Source organism: Amblyomma maculatum, unplaced genomic scaffold (assembly GCF_055883805.1).
Source record: "Amblyomma maculatum isolate TAMU_Amacu unplaced genomic scaffold, ASM5588380v1 scaffold_15, whole genome shotgun sequence".
NCBI classification, from domain to species: Eukaryota; Metazoa; Arthropoda; class Arachnida; order Ixodida; family Ixodidae; genus Amblyomma; species Amblyomma maculatum.
This window is the reverse complement of record NW_028146740.1, coordinates 7,403,806-7,425,039: the sequence shown is the minus strand read 5'-3', so window position 1 is coordinate 7,425,039 and position 21,234 is coordinate 7,403,806. Positions and strand designations below refer to the sequence as shown.

General features: G+C 46.1%; 1 protein-coding gene across 8 annotated transcripts in view; it reads right to left on the bottom strand.

Moving 5' to 3' along the window:
- The window catches only part of LOC146172000 (RING finger protein 141-like), a 156,302-nt gene that overhangs the window by 17,770 nt on the left and 117,298 nt on the right, over positions 1–21,234 (bottom strand). For all 8 annotated transcript variants that reach the window (XM_084586196.1, XM_084586190.1, XM_084586192.1 and 5 more), the window contains one exon: positions 3,903–4,016. In XM_084586196.1, coding sequence (XP_084442322.1) covers positions 3,903–4,016 — 114 coding nt within the window. The remainder of the gene's footprint in view (positions 1–3,902; positions 4,017–21,234) is intronic.

Here is a 21,234-nt window from a genome sequence, read left to right as displayed (position 1 = left end):
TAACAGTTCAACTGCCGGCTTCCTCGAACTATTGTCTACTTATTTGAGATCAACCTTCGCAGAGTGGAATGGTTCGTTCTTTATTCAGAAGAATGGTATATGTACTATAGGTTCGTCGATTGCACTGGTTCTCAGTAACCTTTATTTAGTAATGAAAGACAGGGCGTTAAACTGGTCTTTTCAAGACAGCAGTGTGAAGCAGATCTTTAGGTTTGTTGAGAATTAACTCGTAGTCCTGCATGGCGAACATGATGCCCTCCTGTCCGAAGCGTCCAAGGTCCTTTGTAATTTTTCAAGCGCCCTAAACCCTTTAATTACCACCTACGAACTGCCTATCAATGGCTTCATCAGGTTTTTATAACTAGGATTGTATTTCGGCTCCAATCATGTGTGCTGGGCATTTGAACCTCGAGTCAACACACCGCTTCCTCCCTTCGATCTAGCGCACTCGAAGTTGGTTAAGCGCAGCATCATTAATTCATGCTTCATCAATGCACTCAATAAATCGTGCGACCACAGACTGCACGATAGTTTTCAAAACCAGACGTGCCGACTCATGCAGGCTGGATACCCGCAGACGCTTTTATCCTCTGTGGCCGAGAACTTGCTAAAAAGAGAAAAAGAGACAAATAAGAGACAAGCATTGGAAGATCGCTGTCATCCCTTACGCATATGGAATTTCACACAATCTAAGAAAAATAGGAAGGGCTGGTATTGATGTTCTTTTTTCCGCTACGGATCGCTTGATTAGCCTGTGCAGGCGTGTGAATGAATTGGGTCGAACAATGATTGGTTTCAAAATAAAACATCGCAATCGGTTCGTAACTTGTACTGAGGGCATAGTTTACTCGATTCCGTTGTCTTGTGGCCGTGCCTATGTAGACCAAACTGGTAGATGCCTCAATAAAAAATTACTAGAGCATAACTATAATGTGAGAGAGCAGATATCAGGCCATCTTGGCATTCACTGCCGGGATTGTAAATGCACACCCAGCTGGAGTAACACAAGTGTCCTGCGCAGGTGTGGCGACAAAACGACGCGAGGAATTATCGAGGCCCAGAATATTGCAAGCCTGCAGAATCACCGTGTAAGCACTTCTTTGATAGCCCTTCTAGATAAGGAGCTGCTTTTTCTATCGGGACCTGGGCGATCATAGCGCTCCTGCTTGATCATTGTTTGCAATGTGGGTTTATTTTACTTGTTTTTGATGCCGGCTGTATATCTACTGAGGTATCAGAACAATAAACCGCTAGCTTTCAGTCAACGCCTGTGTTCGTCTCACCTTTCTACGTCCTGTGTTGCGCTGTTTTACCTTTTGCTTTACAATCTGTATAAAGTTATTACTATTAATAAAGTTATTACTACTACTGTAGTTTTTTCCCAGTAAGGCTTCTGTCAATGAAGTAAGGACCAACGAAATGGCCATCATAAATGCCACACCAAACATTTGCAGGCCATTTCACTTGATGCTTGATGCAGACATAATGTGGGTCCTTGTCGGATTAATAACGACCACTGTGCAAAGAAGAAGAAATGGGCATGGGCAGGACATGTAGTGCAAAGAGAGGATAACCGATGGTCGATTAGGGTAACAAACTGGATTCCAAGGGAAGGAAAGCGTAGCAGGCGGCGGCAGAATGTTAGGTGGGCGGATGAGGTTAAGAAGTTCGCAGGGGTCAAGTGGATGCAGCTAGCACAGAACCGGGTTAAATGGAGGAATATGGGAGAGGCCTTCGACCTGCAGTGGGTATAGTCAGGCTGCTGCTGATGATGATGATGACGACTGTGCAAACCGATATTCGAGTCCAAGCAAGATTGGGCCCCGTCTGTCGAAAGCACTTTGTGCAGAAGTTGGTTTAATTAGGCAATAGTTGCAAAAATCGAGCCATTTCTGAAAGTCAATCAGTGTCAGTTCCTGTTGAAGATACATGATATGGCTCCACATACATTTGCACACTGCGATCACAATGTCCACCTTCTTGGCAGTGGAGTATTGAAGTTGCGTTGGCACGGCAATTTCACAATTGGCATCATGTGGAGTGACACTTTAATTCTATATGACACATCCACACAGCGAAGTGATTTGAAACCCTGGTACTACAATGGCCTTGTCACACTCCAAAACCAAAAACTTCTGAAGCCACATTTCACAACTGCAAGAACAACTGCCTGACAGCCACTGCCACACTCCTTGCCATCCTGCAAGAGTTTGACAAAACGTCAGGTGGCGGCATAAAGAAAAAATATAGAGTCCCTGACCAAGTCAGAGCTTACATGCAGCAACTGGACGGATGGACGTTAGGAGCTTTCCCTTTGAAATGGGGTGGTGATAACCATCACAATGGTCAACCTTTCTTTTTTTTTTTTTTCTTTTTTAACTTCGATAATCTGTCAATTTTAACGACTTTCCTTTCAGTCTTGGGTTATCTTTAAATACCCATGTTAATTTCGATTGAGCTTCCATGCATCCCCTCCCTGCTATTTATCCACCAATCTTCCAAACGTATTATGGATGGATGGATGGACGGACGGACGGACGGACGGACGGGATGGGATGGAATGGAATAAGACGGGACGGGACAGGACGGGACGGGACGGACGGACGGACGGGTGGGTGGGTGGGTGGATGGATGGATGGATGGATGGATGGATGGATGGATGGATGGATCTGTTGAGCAGCGAGGCAAGAGCTCTAACGGCCGGGATGGCACTTGCCTCGCTGCTCAACAGATGGCGCACCATGTCAAAGCAGCTTTCCGACTCTCTTCTGTGAAAATTGTGCACGCCACCGAGAGCAGTTTTTCGTCGATTCCGGAAAATCTAGGCAAGTACCATTGTTGAATCACTTATCAAATAATGTAGACCATATTTTGCTACTTTGTGAACGTTATTTCAGCTCGAATAGTGCAGAGTAGATTTCGCATAGGATTTTTTTAAGACCTGGGCCTCAAATATTCAAGACCCTGTAAATGCATAATGACACCTGATACCAAGCCTGTCGGAGCAATACCAAAAATGGCTAATAAAGAAAAAAAAAAACTGCAGTTGTGCCCCCCCCCCCCTCCCCCCAGAGCTCTAAAAAACGACGTTCCTGTGGCTGACAATCGTTTTTCTTGCGCAAGTGACGAAGCATGCGCGGCCGTGGTCTAAGCTAAATGCCTAGCCAGACAAATCAGCAAACATGTTTTAAATTGAGCACTGCATTTATTACGTCACCAGCAGACACTGCGCTTGCAACACACCTCCAGCACTCCTTCTGCGCTCTGTTTCGGTTGTGTGCACAAAAAAAATCTCGAGGGGTCTAGAAAATAAGTTTTTCTATTTCAAAAACACCTATGTCATCATCTCGTTCACAGCATCGAACTCCCTATTAGAACTAACCACCCAACTATGATAATTAAAATCAATCAGCAGGTTGTTGTGAATTACATAAATAATTAGAGGAGTTTTGCAGCATATTTTCTGTTTCAAGCCTACTATTTTTTTAAATCACTTACAGATCTGTTTTTCTTTGTTTCAAAAACTGATATGTCATCTAATGTCATCATCTCGTTCCCAGCATCAAACTCCCCATTAGAACTAACCACCCATTAGTGGTTTTTTATGAATTACATAAATAATTAGAGGAGTTTTGCAGCAAATTTTCTGTTTCAAGATTACTATTTTTTTAAATCACTTACAGATCTGTTTTTCTTTGTTTCAAAAACTGATATGTCATCATATGTCATCATCTCGTTCCCAGCATCAAACTCCCCATTAGAACTAACCACCCATTAGTGGATTTTTATGAATTACATAAATAATTAGAGGAGGTTTGCAGCATATTTTCTGTTTCAAACCTATTTTTTAAAATCATTTACAGATCTTCCCAAACAAGAGAACAAGGAAGCCCCTGACTCACCACTGCTCGATGCAGTGCAGGCAGTAGCTGTGGGTGCAGGGCAGTGTCACCTCCGGCTTGTGCTCCATGCAGATGCAGCACTCCTCCAGTTCAGCCTCAGAGGAGCCCAGCACCCTGGAATGCAAAGGCTGGCTCACATTTCGGCATTTTAGCAGGCTGGTCAAAAAGCAATACACCAGACAATGCAATGGTAAATGCGGCAAATTGAAGCCCAATTAGAGAAATATCCAATTCATAAAACATTACCAAAGGATGCAAGCAAATGACGTCAGTGATGATTGCAAAACTTCATGGTCACTCAGGCTATTCCAGTCACTTGATGTTCTTGGAAAAAAGGAATACCTAAACAATCATTGTGGGGCTGAAATGAAGTTATAATTAAATCATGCCTTTGTCTAGTCGCATAACCAGTTGCGAAGGAGATAGTTTGAGAGATCGGTTTCATAGTGTCTTAATTAACTGAACCAAGGACTTCAATCTACTGAGATGATTCCTTTTACTTATTGAAGGCAAGTTAGCTGCTGATAATAAGGCAATGAATGAAGCATGAAATCTTAACCCTTGTACTTTCTCATTCATTTTAAAGCGCAGCTCTTTGGTGCCTGTTCCTGCGTTTCGTATTGTCATCGCCGTTGTGCCTCGTAACCAGCTCCATAGCCGGGGAGTGCGCGCTCCTGGGGCTGAAATGAAGTTATAATTAAATCATGCCTTTGTCTAGTCGCATAACCAGTTGCGAAGGAGATAGTTTCAGAGATCGGTTTCATAGTGTCTTAATTAACTGAACCAAGGACTTCAATCTACTGAGATGATTCCTTTTACTTATTGAAGGCAAGTTAGCTGTTGATAATAAGGCAATGAATGAAGCATGAAATCTTAACCCTTGTACTTTCTCATTCATTTTAAAGCGCAGCTCTTTGGTGCCTGTTCCTGCGTTTCGTATTGTCATCGCCGTTGTGCCTCGTAACCAGCTCCATAGCCGGGGAGTGCGCGCTCCTGTAGCCACCGTTCGCCGCCGCTGCGTGTACCCCCTCCCCCTCTTTCTGCGCAGCGGCGATGGTGTTCTCCGGTTGCCGAAGTGCCGGCTCACCATCAGCGGATTACGGTGCGTGCATGCCAAGCTGAAACGCAGAGCCATGTTTACTTGACCGACTAGTGGCGCCAACGGCATCAGTCAGTCGCTGCTATCTCTTCACCGCGCAATTTCATTTCATTTATTGAAGCCTTAAAGGCTCGAGGGCATCACACAAGGCGGGGGCAATAACAATGTTCCTATGGGCCCACGCACTGCTTCTCGCGACTTTCCGATAACTAAATTGCTCTCTTCGCTCCTCCTCCAATGTCACCCCTGTGCGGCAGCAATCAGAGCGCTGGATCGGTGGCAGCAGATCTTGATATGTGTACCACCCAAGCTAAAACGCATAGCCGCCACCAAACAGCTGATGAGCTGCACTCAAATTTCGCATTAGGAAGCAACATAATCATCGGCAATTTTTTTCACTTCCATTTATTGTTGCTGTCCACATCAAATGGGGCTTTTTACAAGAGTGTAAAAGAAAATAGTCAAAAGTGATTCGTAAAAGAAGACAAATCCATTAGGAGCGAAGCACGTAAAAATAGACCTCTAGCAACCTTCTCAGAGACAGGTGGAAAACCGTGCTGGTGCACCGTGCAGCGAAGTGGGCCAAAACGATCGCTGATCCGGCGTGAGTTGATTGCAAAGCAACTGCAGCACCCCTCTCCCCCACTGCGGTAGATCGGTCAGGCCACAGAGCTGACACCTAATAATACACAGGTGGAAATTTTAAAATATTACTAAACCTTTCTTTTTAGCAACAATAGAAAATAAAACTGCCTGCGTTTTTTTAAACACATCTCTGTACGCATAAAACGCCACTGCGTTTGCAGAAGTATCTCACGCAGGCAGGTAGCAGATGACCCACTTGAGTCACGTCTGCAACCTCCTCGCTTCAGACGCATCAGATTATGCAGTGGCTTTCATATGCGTACCAAAGTGTGTTTAAAAACGCAAATGCAATTTTATTATCTGTTGCATTGGTAAAAGAAGAGGGTTAGTAGAATATTAAAATTTCCGCCTTTATATTAGTTATATGACCTCACCCATCTACTGCAGCAGGGGAGAGGGCCGCTGCGGTCGCTTTGCGATCAACTCACGCCGGATCAGCGATCGCTTTGACCCGCTTTGTAACGCAGTTTTCCATTTAAGAACTTTGACCTGTAGCGCACAAACAGTCCTTATGCAGTCGATTTTTGTCTGTAGCATTGTTTCCTCTTGTTTCCTTTTATCAGTGTGTTCTGCTCAAGACTGTCTATCAATGAAAACAGCACTGAAAACAATGGGTGTGAGGATAATTACGAAAAACCCTTCAATCCCACTTTACAGCTTCGTGTTACGGCTCTAATACCGACATGAAGAGAAAGGGTGATGGGAGGAAAACAAAAATTATTGAAAACATGCAAAGATGAGATGCCTTAAGGACGTTGCAGCTGTCTAGAGTGGACACGCACACATATGCTTAATCAGGTGGGCACAGTCCTATGCTGGTAGGTTATTTGAGTCTAAAACGCACCTGACAAAATATGCGGCTCACTGTATAAGGAAATAGTAGCATGGCATACATAAGATTTACTTAGGAGGAAAAAGTTATGGGGGAACACCTAAGCTCCGCCTTTAAGGGTGCGACGCGATAGCGCAGGCTACCAACCCAGATATAAGGCTCCTCTTTAAAAGGGCGCCGTGACATTCGCCAGACCACTAATTCCAGCCGGCCTCCAGGTTCTTTACACCTTCCCAAAGCCCAATGATAACTGCAAAATCGTAGCGCTTAATATTTTAATCCGCTTCAATAATCAGCGTTTTCGTACCAATGTGAGCGACACACGACGGCAAAGTTCGTTAACGGATATGACGTTTCCTTCTCACTTGGGCACTGCTTTGCTAATTGGTTGAACACTCACTTTAGATTTTACATTCGACTGTTCTTCAAGTTACTATGCAGAAAACAAATAAAAGGTGTTTAATTTCGCGTGTGTTCTTGAAGTCCTTGCAAAGATAGGGACTGTAAACTCATGTAAATGCGGTGTTGTCAACAAGCGCGATGGAGCGTCTGCTTGCTGTGATCGATGATGGTGGCTTTGCCCTTTGTTGCGGGACGCCGCTATCACAGCTGCCTTCTGGCGCAGCGGAGCCAAAAATTAACAAAGAAAGAACAGAGAAAAAGGAAAAAATGTCCGCCAAGTCGCTGCCTAGGCTGTATACGGTCACAAGCACTAAGGTCACTCCCGCAGGATCCTCAAATCCCAAGGCAGCTGACACCGTTTGGATCTCGGAGGTCGGCAAATACGCTGGACAGTCCAAAACCACGTGGCCGATAGTTTCTGTCGACGCTCCACAGATAACACCAGTTGTGTCGAGATCGCTCGTGAAGCGCGCTCGCTTCATGAGCGATCCCCTTGCTGACACTGTACAGGTACAAGGTAGGCTTCGCCTTAGCTCGTGTACGTCATTCATCAGTCTTCGCCTTTTGCACTCGTTCTAAAAATTTCACACAAGTAGCGCTCGAGTGATCCGTGACAGCAGCGATGGACGCCAACGGAACACCAAAACGGTGATGCAGATTTGCCGACCGTCGGGTACACCTCGTCGACACCCCTGCAATTGGATTGGGAAACATTTATTCCCAGCATTGAACGATATGTGAGCACTACACTTATGACAAAGATGGTGGGAGCAGCGTCTGATGGGCTAGGCTAGCTTAGGGCAGACGGAGAAGCACGTCCTCATAGCACAGCTTTGCAGCGTCGTTGCCATGGTAAGGACGCTGCCAAAAAGTGAGGCTGCAGGTTGGGTTGGACAGGCAACCATGGTGGATAGCTTCCGATACGTCAGCAGAAAGCTGCATCTCTCATAGGTTCCGCCCAGGTCGAGCGCTGGGAGAGCAAAATGGGAGAGGGGCTCCCTCTCATACCAGCTGAGATGCGCTGTTGTTCTTTTCTTGTATTTCATCATCATCATCATCCTCAGCCTGACTATACCATTGCAGGTCGAAGGCCTCTCCCACATTCCTCCAATTAACCCGGTCCTGTGCAAGCAGCATCCACTTGACCGCTGCAAATTTCTTAACCTCATCCACCCACCTAATTTTCTGCCGACCCCTTCTACACTTTCCTTCTCTTGGAATCCAGTTTGTTACCCTAAGCGACCAACGGTTATCCTCTCTTCGCACTACATGTCCTGCCCATGCCCATTTCTTCCTGGTTTCCACTAAAATGTCAGTAACGTGAGTTATTGCTCTGACCCACTCTGCACGCTTTCTATCTCTTGATGTTACCCCTACCAATATTCGTTCCAAAGCCCTCCGAGTTGTCCTCAACTGAAGTAGAACCCTCTTGGTTAGCCTCCACGTTTCAGCCCCATAGGTGAGTACAGGTAAGATGCAACTATTGTATACTTTCCTCTTGAGCGATACCGGTAAGCTGCTAGTCATAATCTGGGAGTGATTGCCAAATGCGCTCCATCCCAATCTTATTCTCCTTGTTATTTCCCTTTCATGGTCCAGATCTGCAGTTACTACTTGTCCTAAATAGATATATTCGCCTATTACTTCCAGTGGTTCGCTACCTAACATAAACTTTTGTTCCTTCCCTATGTCTTGTATTTAGAATTTTATAAACCGACTAACTCTAGTTTCAGCGTGCCGATTTTTGCAGTTCCCTTTGAAATGACGTTGGAACGGAGTAAAGAACTTAGAGGTTGGCTGGAATTAGCGGCCTGGCGAACATCACTGTGCCCCTTTAATCAAGCTGCAAGAACGTGTCTGCGTGACACGAGTTCGCGGTTCACGCCTTTTGGGGTTCAAATCGATTTGACCCTGCCCCAACTGGTTCAGAAAAGAAAAACTTTGGGTGTATTTTTGTTGCTCAAATTTCTTAATACTGAGTTTTTTTTCCTGTTCCAGTATATAATAAAAGCCTAAAATTCATACAGTAGTCCATATACTGTTTTTGCCATCAGATGTGACAGGTTCCACTTGGTTGTACACACTTCAGCAAAATGTTTATAGTGAGTAACGGCCAATTACAGCAGGATGGGGGAAAAATAATGATTTTCATTGGCACATTACAAACTAAATTTGTCACGCGCCAAAAGAAAGTTAAAAAAAAAAACTAATGCTTTCTGCTGTGCTTTGCAAGCACACAAAAATTTCACATGAATTTGATATTGAGAAACCTCTACTACTACTTTACAAGAGAAACAAGGCAAGCAGACATCGCAAGCAGGGGTGGAAGCAGGATTGAGCATTTTGGAGCAGCTTTGGAGCAACGAAACAAGTTTTGGAGCACTTGAATTACGTTTTGGAGCACGTTTCTAAGGTCACACACCTTTGATAATTGCAGTTTTCTTTTTCTAAAATACAAAATCTCCAACCTGATTCCTCTTTATGCAAGTTGAATGCCTTTCCAAAATCTCTGACAAGACAAATGGGCAAAGCATGTAAAGATATATAATATAACACAGGCCAACCTTATCAAAAAAAACTTGGAAAGGACTAGCAACAAACGTAACGCTTGCAGGTGCACTTCACAACTGAACTTGTAGTCTGACCTAAAGTTTACCTATTTTGACTTGATAGATTCTAATGCCAAGTCTACCACTTCACTGAGCTCTCAAGCAGTACCACTAACTTGGAGATGACATTTCTGCTCCCTATCTTGTGCATATCTACTTTATTTTCCTTATTTAGAATACACCTCAAAGCCCTGAGGTATTACGATCCCTTTCGATCCTATGCCTCGGCTGATAACTTCCTGAGCACATGGATATTTCACATGAGCACATGGATGAGGCACAATAATGTGCCTCAACAAGCTTGGAGCCAGTGCCGCTCCCTTGCTTTTTACCTATCGCGGGATCAGAGACGACTGCAGCACAACCTCGATCATATTGTCCATTTGTAAATGCAATGGAGGTCTACAGGGGTGAAAGCAGGCTCGGACATTTTGGAGCAGCTTTGGGATATAGAGAGATGGCTTTGAGGGGTTGCCTTTCCATTCTACAGCTTTTTTACTTCACTGCCTCCTGCCAATAGTTCATCATTCTTTGCTTGAGCAATGTTGAGGCTCATTTTCAATATTTTGGCAATAAATTCCATATGCCCTTCCCATAATCTTGAGAAGCTTCCTAGTGACTGACAGCTTTGGCGTACCAACCCTTAACACTTCAAGTATGGTTTTGTCTGCCGTAGGCCTGGCACGCTTGTCACTGACAAAGACGCTCGATGGTGAAACAGCTGCTTGTTTTCACAGCAGAACCATTAAAATACCTCATGCAGTTTTAAACAATGCTAAAAGCCGGCGTCATGATCGCAGCTGACTGCGTGCTTTACTTGAGCGACCCCGTTCAAGCTTGTGTACGGCAGGGAGCCCACGACGACGCTCGACGCAATGCTGCCGCATGTAACCAACGAGCACAAATTTGACGTCGCCGCCTACCTGCAGCATGCAGAGAAAGCCCGAAGACTTGCACGGCTGCGTATCAGAGACCAACAGCGCACCGACACCCGACGATACAACTTACGACGACGCCACGCAGAATACAATCCAGGAGGCCAAGTGTGGGTTTGGACTCCAGTTCGCCACCATGAACTAAGTGAAAAGTTACTGCGTCGATACTCTGGGCCATACAAGATCCTTCGCCGCGTTGGACAACTTGACTATGAAGTCATTCCTGACGGTATGACAGCATCACAACGGCGACGCGCGCACCCAGAAATCACTCATGTTGTTCGTCTGAAGCCTTATTACGCCCATTAAAGAATCTGTGCGTTTAAATTTTGTAATGTTAACGTTTAAGTTGCTATGTTTATTTTGGAACATCAGGGCGATGTTTTTTTTAAGGGGGGAGTAATGCCGTGAACCCCTTCATGGATCACTGCCTTGTCGTGGCGGAGGGGCTTGCGAAACTCGAAGTCGTGAGCTCTGCTGTGTAGGGCCACCCAAGATAGACAGGTCACGGCAGAGAGTTCTGACAGAATATGATTCACTGGAGAAGGTAATGGCAACCCACTCAAGTGTTTCCTGCCAAGAAAACCCTATGGCCAGTCACAATAGCATTAATGATAGGGCGCCGGAAGTGAGCCCCCCAGGTTGGAAGGCGTCCCACATGTAACTGGGGATGAACAAAGGGTGATTCCTAGTAGCTCCAGGACGAATGAAGCGGCTGGGCTAAAGCCAAAAGGACGCTCAGTTGTGGATATGTCGGGAAGCGACCGGAAAGTCCGATGTTGCAAGGAGATATATCACATAGCAACATGGAATGTAAGATTTTTGTCGCAAGGTAAACTGGATGTCGTCAAGCGAGAAATGGACAGATTGAACATTGATATCTTGGGTATCAGCGAGCTCAAGTAGACCGGAATGGGATAATTTAACTCCGGCGACCATTATGTCTTTTATTGTGGGCACAAATCCAAGAGAAGGAATGGGGTCGCTCTCATAGTAAACAAAAGAATGGGCAAAGCAGTGCTAGGGTACAACCCCAAAAACGACCGAATGATTTCACTTCGGATCCAAGGTCACCCTTTCAACATAACAGTTATCCAAGTCTATGCACCGACCACTGCTGCTGAAGAAGCTGACGTTGAGAGATTTTATGCGGACCTTTATTGCCTTTTAGACCGCACCCCATCATCAGACGTCGTTTTTCTCGTAGGAGACTGGAATGCTAAGGTCGGGAGTGAAGAAATATCCGGAATTATAGGCAAGTTCGGCCTTGGCGAGCCAAATGAAGCTGGGCAGAGGCTAGTATAGTTTTGTCAAGAAAACAACCTGACCATAGCGAATACTCATTTTCAACAGCACAAGAGGCGCCTGTACACATGGACTTCACCGGACGGTCTGTACAGGAATCAGATCGATTATATTCTTTGCCGGCAGAGATGGAGAAGCGCTATACAAGCAGTAAAAACAAGGCCTGGGGCCGATTGTGGCACCGATCATCAGCTTCTAGTTGCCAAAATTAAGCTTCTATTCAGGAAAACGCAGAAAACTAGAAGGCCTTTCAGGTATGATCTGGATCAAATTCCATTAGAATATGCTGTGGAAGTGAGGAATCGATTTCAAGAATTAGATCTAGAAGACAGAGAGCCCGAAGAGATGTGGACTGATGTTCGTGATATAATACAAGAAGTTGCTACTAAGGTAGTTCCAAAGCAAAAGAAATGCAAGAAAGCAAAGCGGTTATCGGCTTTGCAAATAGCTGAGGAAAGGAGGATGGTAAAAGTTATGGGGGAAAGAGAAAGCTACTTTCTCTTTCGAGAAAGAGAAAGAGCTTTCAACCTTCTTAATCATGAAATACTACTCTGTAAACTTGAAAGCTATGGTGTCCGTGGTCTTTCCCTCCAACTCTTTCGTTCTTATTTAAAATGCACCAGCAGGTCATTTTGGTCGATAATCATAAGTCTAGCTCCCTTTTCATTGAATGTGGTTTCCCGCAAGGTAGCCTTCTTGGACCGTTCCTCTTTAATGTATATGCTAACGACCTTCCGAGCATAGCTTATCATACAAGTTGTATTCAGTACGCTGACAACACAAGTTTTATCTTAGGGGATCTTCTGCCGATGAACTAATCAATAGTGCAAATCTGGTTCTTTGTGCATTCCACAAATGGTCCACAGCTAATGGTTTGGTAGTTAACTCTAACAAGACCAAAGCAGTCTTTTTTTCGTCCCCTTAGCCAGGATATTACAGTAAACAGTACTCTGCATCTAGAAAATAACATTATTGAAATTGTAGACAAGTTCAAATCACTCGGTGTTGTATTTGACTCTCGCATGAGGTGGTCTGACCATATAATGTATATTGAAAGCAAGCTCACTAGATCTGTTGGTTTCCTCTCAAGACTGCATAACAAATTTTCTCCAAAGCATAAGCTCCTTAATTATCAAGCTTTAATTCGATCTCACATAAACTACTGTCACCTCGTTTGGGGTACAACATCCAAAACAAATCTAAACATCATACTCGGTCTCCAAAAGAAGGCAATTAGACTGATCGCTGGTGCATGCTACACTGCCCATACAGAAACATTATTTCCGAAATATAGGATTCATCGTGTGCATACCAAGTTTGAGTATCGTCTACTTCACTGCCTTAAATTGTCACCTCAATGCTTAACTGACTTCTTGAAGAATATATCTGGACTGAAGCCTTACGAAAAACCCTTTCACACCAGAAGTAAACAAATATGGGACGTTCCCCGAATGAGGACGTTATACGGTAACCAGAGCCTTCGTTTTACTTTACCATGCATATTAAATCATTATAGCATACACAACCCAAATATCGTTACCGCGTCAATTAAGGATTTAAGCTATATTTTATCAATTCCGCACTGTCTCTCTGTACTTTCCGTTCCTTGCCTTAAACATTATTACAAGAATAGTCACTTCATTTTCATTACGTTTTGCCATATTTTGTGCATACTGTTATATTATTGTGGGCCGTTAATTTACTGTGCTGTTTTTTAACTTGCTGTTTATTTGTATATATGTGCTCTTTCTATGCTTCATAATTTTCATGTTATATATGCATATCTTCACCTTAATGTCACACGTCCTGTTGCTCTGCCATTACTGGGCCTCGGGCATCTCTCAAGCTATCGTAGCTTTTCGCCCGAGGCCCATTTTCTGTATATTACAGGAAATACATTTTTTTCAATTTTCAATACAAGGTTCTCAATGCGGATTTTCAGAAAATAGCAAGGAGAGATAAGAATGCCTTTCTGAACCTACAGTGCCAAGCAGTTGAGGACAACAGCCAATTGAGGAACACAAGAGCTCTGTATAAGACAATCAAAGATATTGTGAAAGAAGGCCAGGTCGAGACGCCAAAGTCGTGACGACAAGGCAAGGTGCCGTGTCAGCGTTTTAATCTGATGGTGAACCCAGGCGCGTGCTGGAGCCGGCGCCGCGGGACGATGACGATGGTATGTACAAAAGAAAGAAGGTTATGGTATGTACAAATGAAAGAAGATCCATGGAAGGCGCACACAATCTTCCCGAGGGGTCGGAAGCGGCCAGCCTGGCCGCTCCTAACCAACCGATGCACCGCGGCGCACAAACAGCTTCAAGCGAGAGACATGAACAATTTCAGTTCCACGGTGGCATCGATCGGCTGGGTGATCAACAGGTGTGACTTGGTAGTTCACAGGGGAAGTTTGGTTGATGACCTTGTAGGGACCAAATTTATCACTAAGGCCAGGGGCGCACAGTGGTGTGTAAAGCAAGACTTCGTCACCAGGACAAAAAGAGACCGCACGATGCGTAGAATCATAGCGACTCTTGAAGTCTTCCTGGCACACTTCTGTGTTGAGGCGGGCAAGATGACGGCATCTGGCCACACGGGATAAGAACTGGGTTGGTACTGATGAAGAGTAGTCGGGCGCAAAGAAGAAGGAAGTGTCGAGCATTGTAGTGGGAGGACGGCCAAAAACGAGGAAAAACAGAGAGTAACCGGTAGTCCACTGTACTGCTGTATTATAGGCGAATGTGACGAATGGTAGAACAGTGTCCCAATTTCGGTGATCCGGTGTGATGTACATAGATATCATATCGGATAGAGTGCGATGAAATCGCTCAGTCAGACCGTTAGTCTGGGGATGGTAGCTTGAGGTTGTCTTATGAAGAGCGGATGACGCATGAAGAACTTCGGCAACGACTGTCGATAAGAAGGCCGTCCCGCGGTCACTTAAAAGCACCCGAGGAGCGCCATGAAGCAGGACAATTAATCACAAAAAAAAATTACCTACCTCTTCGGCGGAACCAGTCGGTACAGGGGCTGTCTCAGCGTAGCGTGTAAGGTGGTCGACAGCTGTTATAATCCAATGGTTACCCCCGTCGGAGAGAGGTAGGGGACCATATAAGTCGATGCCGACTTCGTCGAATGGCGTGGCGGGACATAGAAGGGGCTGTAGGAGGCCAGCGGGCGAAGGAGTCGGCTGCTTGCGACGTTGGCACAGATGGCAGGAAGAGACATATTTAGCTACGGTAGAAGATAGGCCAGGCCAAAAGAATCGTCTTTTCACGCGGTCATATGTTTTGTCAAAACCAAGGTGACCTACAGTAGCGTCATCGTGGAAAGCCGGCAGTATGCGTGGGTGAAGCGCACGCGGCACAACTGGGAGCCAACGAATTCTATCAGGGCAATACACATAGCGGCGTAGTATGCCATCTGTGAACTTGAAATTGCGAAGCTGTCGGCGAAGCCTAGCATTGGGCGGGTTCGAAGCGCCGATAAGGCGGTCGATGATGGGCCGGCAGTAGGCATCAGCTAATTGCTGCGAGCGGAGTGCGTGTTTGTGCTCAGAATCGTCAAAAGAAACTGTTGTGATATGCGTCGGGGGAAGAGATGGTCGGCTGTGGTCAGAGATGAAAATGCATTGCGAAGAAAAACAGCAGGCTGATTCTGTAAGTGGACAGCGAGAAAGAGCGTCGGCGTCTTGGTGTTGGCGACCCGATTTATAAACGACGGCGAAATTGTATTCTTGCAGGCGTAGAATCTAGCGGCCAAGTTGGCCTGTCAAATTTTTCAGTGAAGACAACCAGCAAAGGGCATGGTGATCGGTCACAACTGTGAAGTGCTGACCATAGAGGTAAGGGCGAAACTTTTGAACAGTCCAGACGACGGCAAGACATTCCTGCTCGGTAATGGTGTAGTTTTTCTCAGCTGGAGCCAAGGTCCGACTGGCGAAGGCAATGACTTTCTCACGCAAAGTTGCATCGCGCTGCAGAAGGACAGCGCCAAGACCATGACCACTGGCATCAGTGTGCAGGATGGTAGGAGCGCTGTCGCTGAAGTGGCCAAGAACAGGATCTGATGTGAGGGCGTGCTTTAGGTCGGTAAAAGCAGTGTTGCACTGTTCAGTCCACACGAAAGAGCTGCGCGCTTTAGGTAGTTCATGAAGTGGCGCAGCAATAGTTGCAAAGTGCCTTATGAAACGCCGGAAATATGATGCCAGGCCGAGGAAACTGCGAAAATCTGCAGTCCGTTGCGGACGAGGAAAGTTCAAGACCACGATGATTTTATCAGGGTCTGGACGAATGCCGTCATGGCTAACCAGATGTCCCAATATTTTAATTTCCTTCTGTGCAAAGTGGCACTTCTTGGTGTTGAGCTGAAGGCCCGCTGAAGAAAGACACGTCAGGACTTCATTCAGGCGTGTGAGATGGTCGTTAAAAGTTGCCGAAAAGATAACAATGTCGTCGAAGTAACATAAACAGGTTCTCCATTTTAGGCCTCGAAGTACCGCATCAATCATTCTTTAAAATGTCGCTGGTGCGTTACACAGGCCGAAGGGCATAACATTAAACTCGTAAAGTACATCGGGAGTTGCGAAAGCGGTTTTTTCTTTGTCGCCCTCATGCATTGGTATTTGCCAATAACCTGAGCGGAGATCCAAGGTCGAGAAATATTCGGCGCTTTGGAGAGTCAAGGGCGTCACCTATTCGCGGCATCGGGTAGACATCTTTACGGATAATTTTGTTGAGTGCATGATAATCGACACAAAATCGTACCGATCCGTCCTTTTTTTTTAGCTAATACTACTGGGGAGGACCATGGGCTTGTTGATGGACGAATGATATCGCGACAGAGCATGTCATTCACATTTTCTTCGATTACTTTTCGTTCCAAGAGAGAAGCCTGATAAGGTCGTCGCCGTACGATCGAGTTACCTTCAGTAATGATGCGGTGGTGTGCAACACTAGTCCGTCCTAGTGGTGGGGAAGTGGCATCAAAAATGGCTTGATGGGCTTGAAGCAATTCCAGCAATTCTTTGCGTTGGTACTGCATGAGATCTGGACTGATTGTCTTCGACAGCATGGGAAGAGAGACGTGCGATGAATCACGTTGCTGAGGTAGCGGGGCGGTGAGCACCATCATGGACATAGGGTGAGCATCCACTATGCATGGCAGGGAAGTTCCTTTAGTCAGCACGAGGGATTCACGGGATGTGTTCGTGGCAGCTACTATCGCCGAGCCGCTGCGGAATCGTACAAGACTTGATGGGAAGGCGATTCCACGTGCAAGATGACGATGAGATGGTGCGATGAGTACATCCCTGTCAGTGATGTGTTCCGAAACAATGGTAACAAGTTTTTCGCACCGTGGAGGCAATACAGTATCAACTGCGGCAATGAGGGAATGACGTCCTTCAGAAATGTCAGATTAAAAATCACTGTCTGTCATATGAATGACACGGTTGCCCCAAGAAATTAATGCTGAAGTGGTCGACAAAACATCCTATCCAAAAATCATCTGATGCACACTCGGTGAAAGCACAGCAAACTGCACATGGTGGCGGACGCAGTCTATAACAATTCGAACTGTACACTTTGCTGAAGAATGTAGAGGGACGTAGAGGATAATATGGTGTCGTTACTTTCCACAAACGGTGGCCCAAATCAGCGCGAATAACAGAAATTGCAGCCCCTGTGTCAATCAAAGCTTCGACCGGTAATCCTTCAGCTAAAACTGAGATCATATTGTATGGGCGATGAGGAGGACTTTTGGTAAGTTCACAAAATGCAGTTTCACCTCTGGAAACAGCATCGCTTAGTTTTCCGAATGACGGACAGGAACAGTTGTTACTGGTCGAAGTGGAGAAACAGAGCGGCGGTATGGGGAAAGGGACCGGCGTCGGGATACATGGTCGCCACTTGGTTCAGGCGAGGATACCGGCGGTGGAGAGGATCGGCGAGGTGGGCTGAGAATAGGTCGTCGCTGATAATATGAAGGTACGTCACTTTCGAAGGCGTCATAACCACGCCGCTCGTTCTGAATGCGTCGACAACAGAAGCGGGATATATGTCCTCGGATTCCACAGTAGTAGCACACTGGGCGAGAGGGGCGCCAAGGTGCGTAATAGGGTGGCGTAGGATGAGCCGTCATCGCGGCGTTGATGTGGTTGTAGGGCGGTGCTTGTCGTGGGGGGGGGGGGAACAAAAGGAGGAAGGGATGCAGCAACGTGAGCATAAGTCGGCGCTGGGAAGGAGGGTCAGGTGCGACAGGGTGGGTGATAGTTGCCAACTCTTCTTTATTGATGGTGCGGAGGCTGGCGTCATTAGAAGAAGAGTGATCGCACCCGTGCGGGCAGAAAGGGCTGAGGGCTTGGAGCTCCTCGCGGATTATCGCTCGAATTAGGGCTCGTAGATCAAGGTCAGTAGAGGGCGGGCCAGTAGAGAAGCCGGGCTGCAATCGGGAGGACTGCAGCTGTTCGAGGCGTTGACAGGTCGTAATAATGGAATCAACACTTGATGGATTCTGGGCAAGTAGGGTGTTATAAGCCACAGAATTGATTCCTTTCATGACATGGTGCACGCGTTCAGGTTCGGGCATGGTGGGACTAATACGCCAGCAAAGTGCAAGTATGGCCTTTATGTAAGACGCATACGACTCATCGGGACCTTGAAGACGGGAAGCGAGCTTGTTCTTCACAATCTCAGTCCGAACTGCCGGGTCGACGAAGTATTGGCGGAACTGCTGTTTGAAGGTGGGCCAGTTAGTGGTGTGGGGCTCGCGGTTGATAAACCAATTCCTTGCGACCTCAATAAGGTAGAAGGAAACGTAGAGGAATTTTAAAGCATCATCCCACCGATTGTAGGCACTGCAGCGTTCATAAGTGTCAAGCCAGTCATCCACATCCTCGTCGCGACGACCGGCGAACTGCGGCGGGTCGCGTTGTCGTGTGGGCACAGTGGGCACAATGGGAGGCGGCGGTGTAAGCGAGGTAGAGGGTCCGGCCGAGTCAGGACTTCTCTCGGTTGACATAACGATGGTGGTTGTTGCCAAATGGCGACCAGAACGTAGCTCCAGTTAGAAGCATGGCACAAGACAGCAAGGGGATCAAATTTCACCTCCACCACTTGTGAAAGAAGGCCAGGTCGAGACGCCAAAGTCGTGACGGCAAGGTAAGGTACGCCGTGTCAGCGTTTTAATCTGATGGTGAACCCAGGCGCGTGCTGGAGCCGGCGCCGCGGGACGACGATGTTATGTACAAAAGAAAGAAGGTTATGGTATGTAGAAATGAAAGAAGATCCGTCGAAGGCTCACAATATCAAAGGAAGCTTCTGTGCTAAGCTGGGCGTGATAAAGGACAAACGAGGCAGGGACTTCACTGAAGCCTCAGAGATAAAGAAGAGGTGGCCGGAATACACAGAACTGTACAAGAAGGACCCGGATGTGCAAACCCAACATAAGACAGTTGTGATTACTGATCACGAGCCGGGCATCCTGAAGAATGGGCCTTAGCTAGCCTTGCTAAGAACAAAGCTAGCGGAATTGATGGCATTCCAGCTGAGTTGCTTCAAAACCTCAACCATGACGCTGTTAACATTCTGTATACATTACATCAGCAAATTTGGACAACCCTGCAGTGGCCACAGCATTGGAGAAGGTCAGTTTATATCCCCATTCCAAAAAAAGGCGGTGCCAAAGATTGTTCAAACTACCGCACGATCGCACTTATTTCACATGCTAGCAAGGTGATGTTGAAAATCCTCCAAGGTAGGCTGCCGCAGTATGTGGATCGGGAGCTTCCGGACGTGCAAGCTGGGTTTCGCGAGGACAGAGGAGCTAGAGACCAGATTGCCAACCTTCGCTGGATCATGGAAAAAGCAAGAGAGTCCCAGAAACCCATCTACTTCTGCTTCATTGATTATTCGAAAGCGTTTGACTGCGTAGATCACAGCAGATTGTGGCAAGCTCTCCAAGAGAAGGGAGTTCCAATTCACCTCTTCTGTCTCCTCAGGAACCTGAATGAAGGGCAAGATGCCACAGTCAGAACTGGGCATGGTCTTACTGATTGGTTTCCGATTGAGAAAGGAGTGAGACAAGGCTGCAATCTGTCGCCCTGCCTATTTAACCTATATGCTGAGTGCATCATGAGGAAGGCCGGTCTGGACGAGTCTTCAGCTGGAGTGAAGATTGCTGGAAAACGTATCAACAACCTTAGATATGCGGATGATACCACTTTAATGGTAGAAAGTGAAGTGGAACTCAAGACTTCTGATGCGTGTACAAGAAGAGAGTGAGAAGTTTGGGCTTAAACTGAACATTTAAAAGACAAAGATCATGCCCTCATGCCCTATCAAGTCCTGGAGCATCAAGGGACAAAAAGTGGAAGCTGTGACAGATTTTCTCTTCTGGGGCTCCAAGATTACCCCGGAAGGAGACTGTAAGTAATGCCGAAAGTTGGGCGAGTTGGTTAACATTCATGATGGAAAATAGCGCGAAAGTACACGAAGGACGGAAGGAAGTAAGACACGGACAAGCGCTAACTCGGAACTGCAGGGTTTATTGCTGAAGCACGCAATAAATACTGTCTATGTTATGACCTAGCTTCCCATTTAGGAGGCTGCTTCTCTCTCTCCTCTTCCCGTTTGTTTTTTCTGTTATTTTTTTTCATGTGACCTGTATTTATTGCGTGCTTCAGCAATAAACCCTGCAGTTGCGAGTTAGCGCTTGTCCGTGTCTTACTTCCTTCCGTCCTTCGTGTACTTTCGCGCTATTTTCCATCATGAAGGAGACTGTAGCCATGAAATTAGGAGACGCCTGCTTCTGGAAAAGAGAATCATGGCTAGCCTTGACCGCCTAGTAAAGAGCAGAGACATTAGACTGCCAACCAAGATCCGTATAACTCGTGCTATGGTCTTTCCAGTTGTGATGTATGTATGCGAGAGTTGGACTGTGAAGAAGGCTGACCGCCGAAGAATTGATGCATTTGAATTGTGGTGCTGGCGGAGACTCATGAGAGTTCCTTGGACTGCCAGAAGATCAAATCAGCCGATATTGTCCAAACTCCGACCACTCTTTTTCAGATAAACTGCGTAATAGCATTACAAGGGCATTTGAGCTCTTCCATCCTGATGTCAGCTATTTACTCGGCGATTTTAATCTTCCGCAAATTAACTGGGAAGAGCTCTCATCCCCTTGTTCTGCTTCAACAAGCTTCATAAACCTAGCTTTAGATTTCAACCTATTTCAAGTAGTTACCCAACCCACCCGCGGTCCCAATATATTAGACCTCATCTTTACTACCACCCCTGATACAGTTTATAACATTGCTTATTTCGATGGGCTTAGCGATCATAAGTTACTCCAAGTAACACTTAATATTCCGCTTCCATTTTCTGGCGTTACGCGAAAACAGATACATGATTATAACAGAGCTAACTACGATCTCATTAATGCCGAACTTACAAAGTTTTCAGAAAACGTTCTATTACCTTTGTTTCACCACCGGTCAGTGCAAGATAAT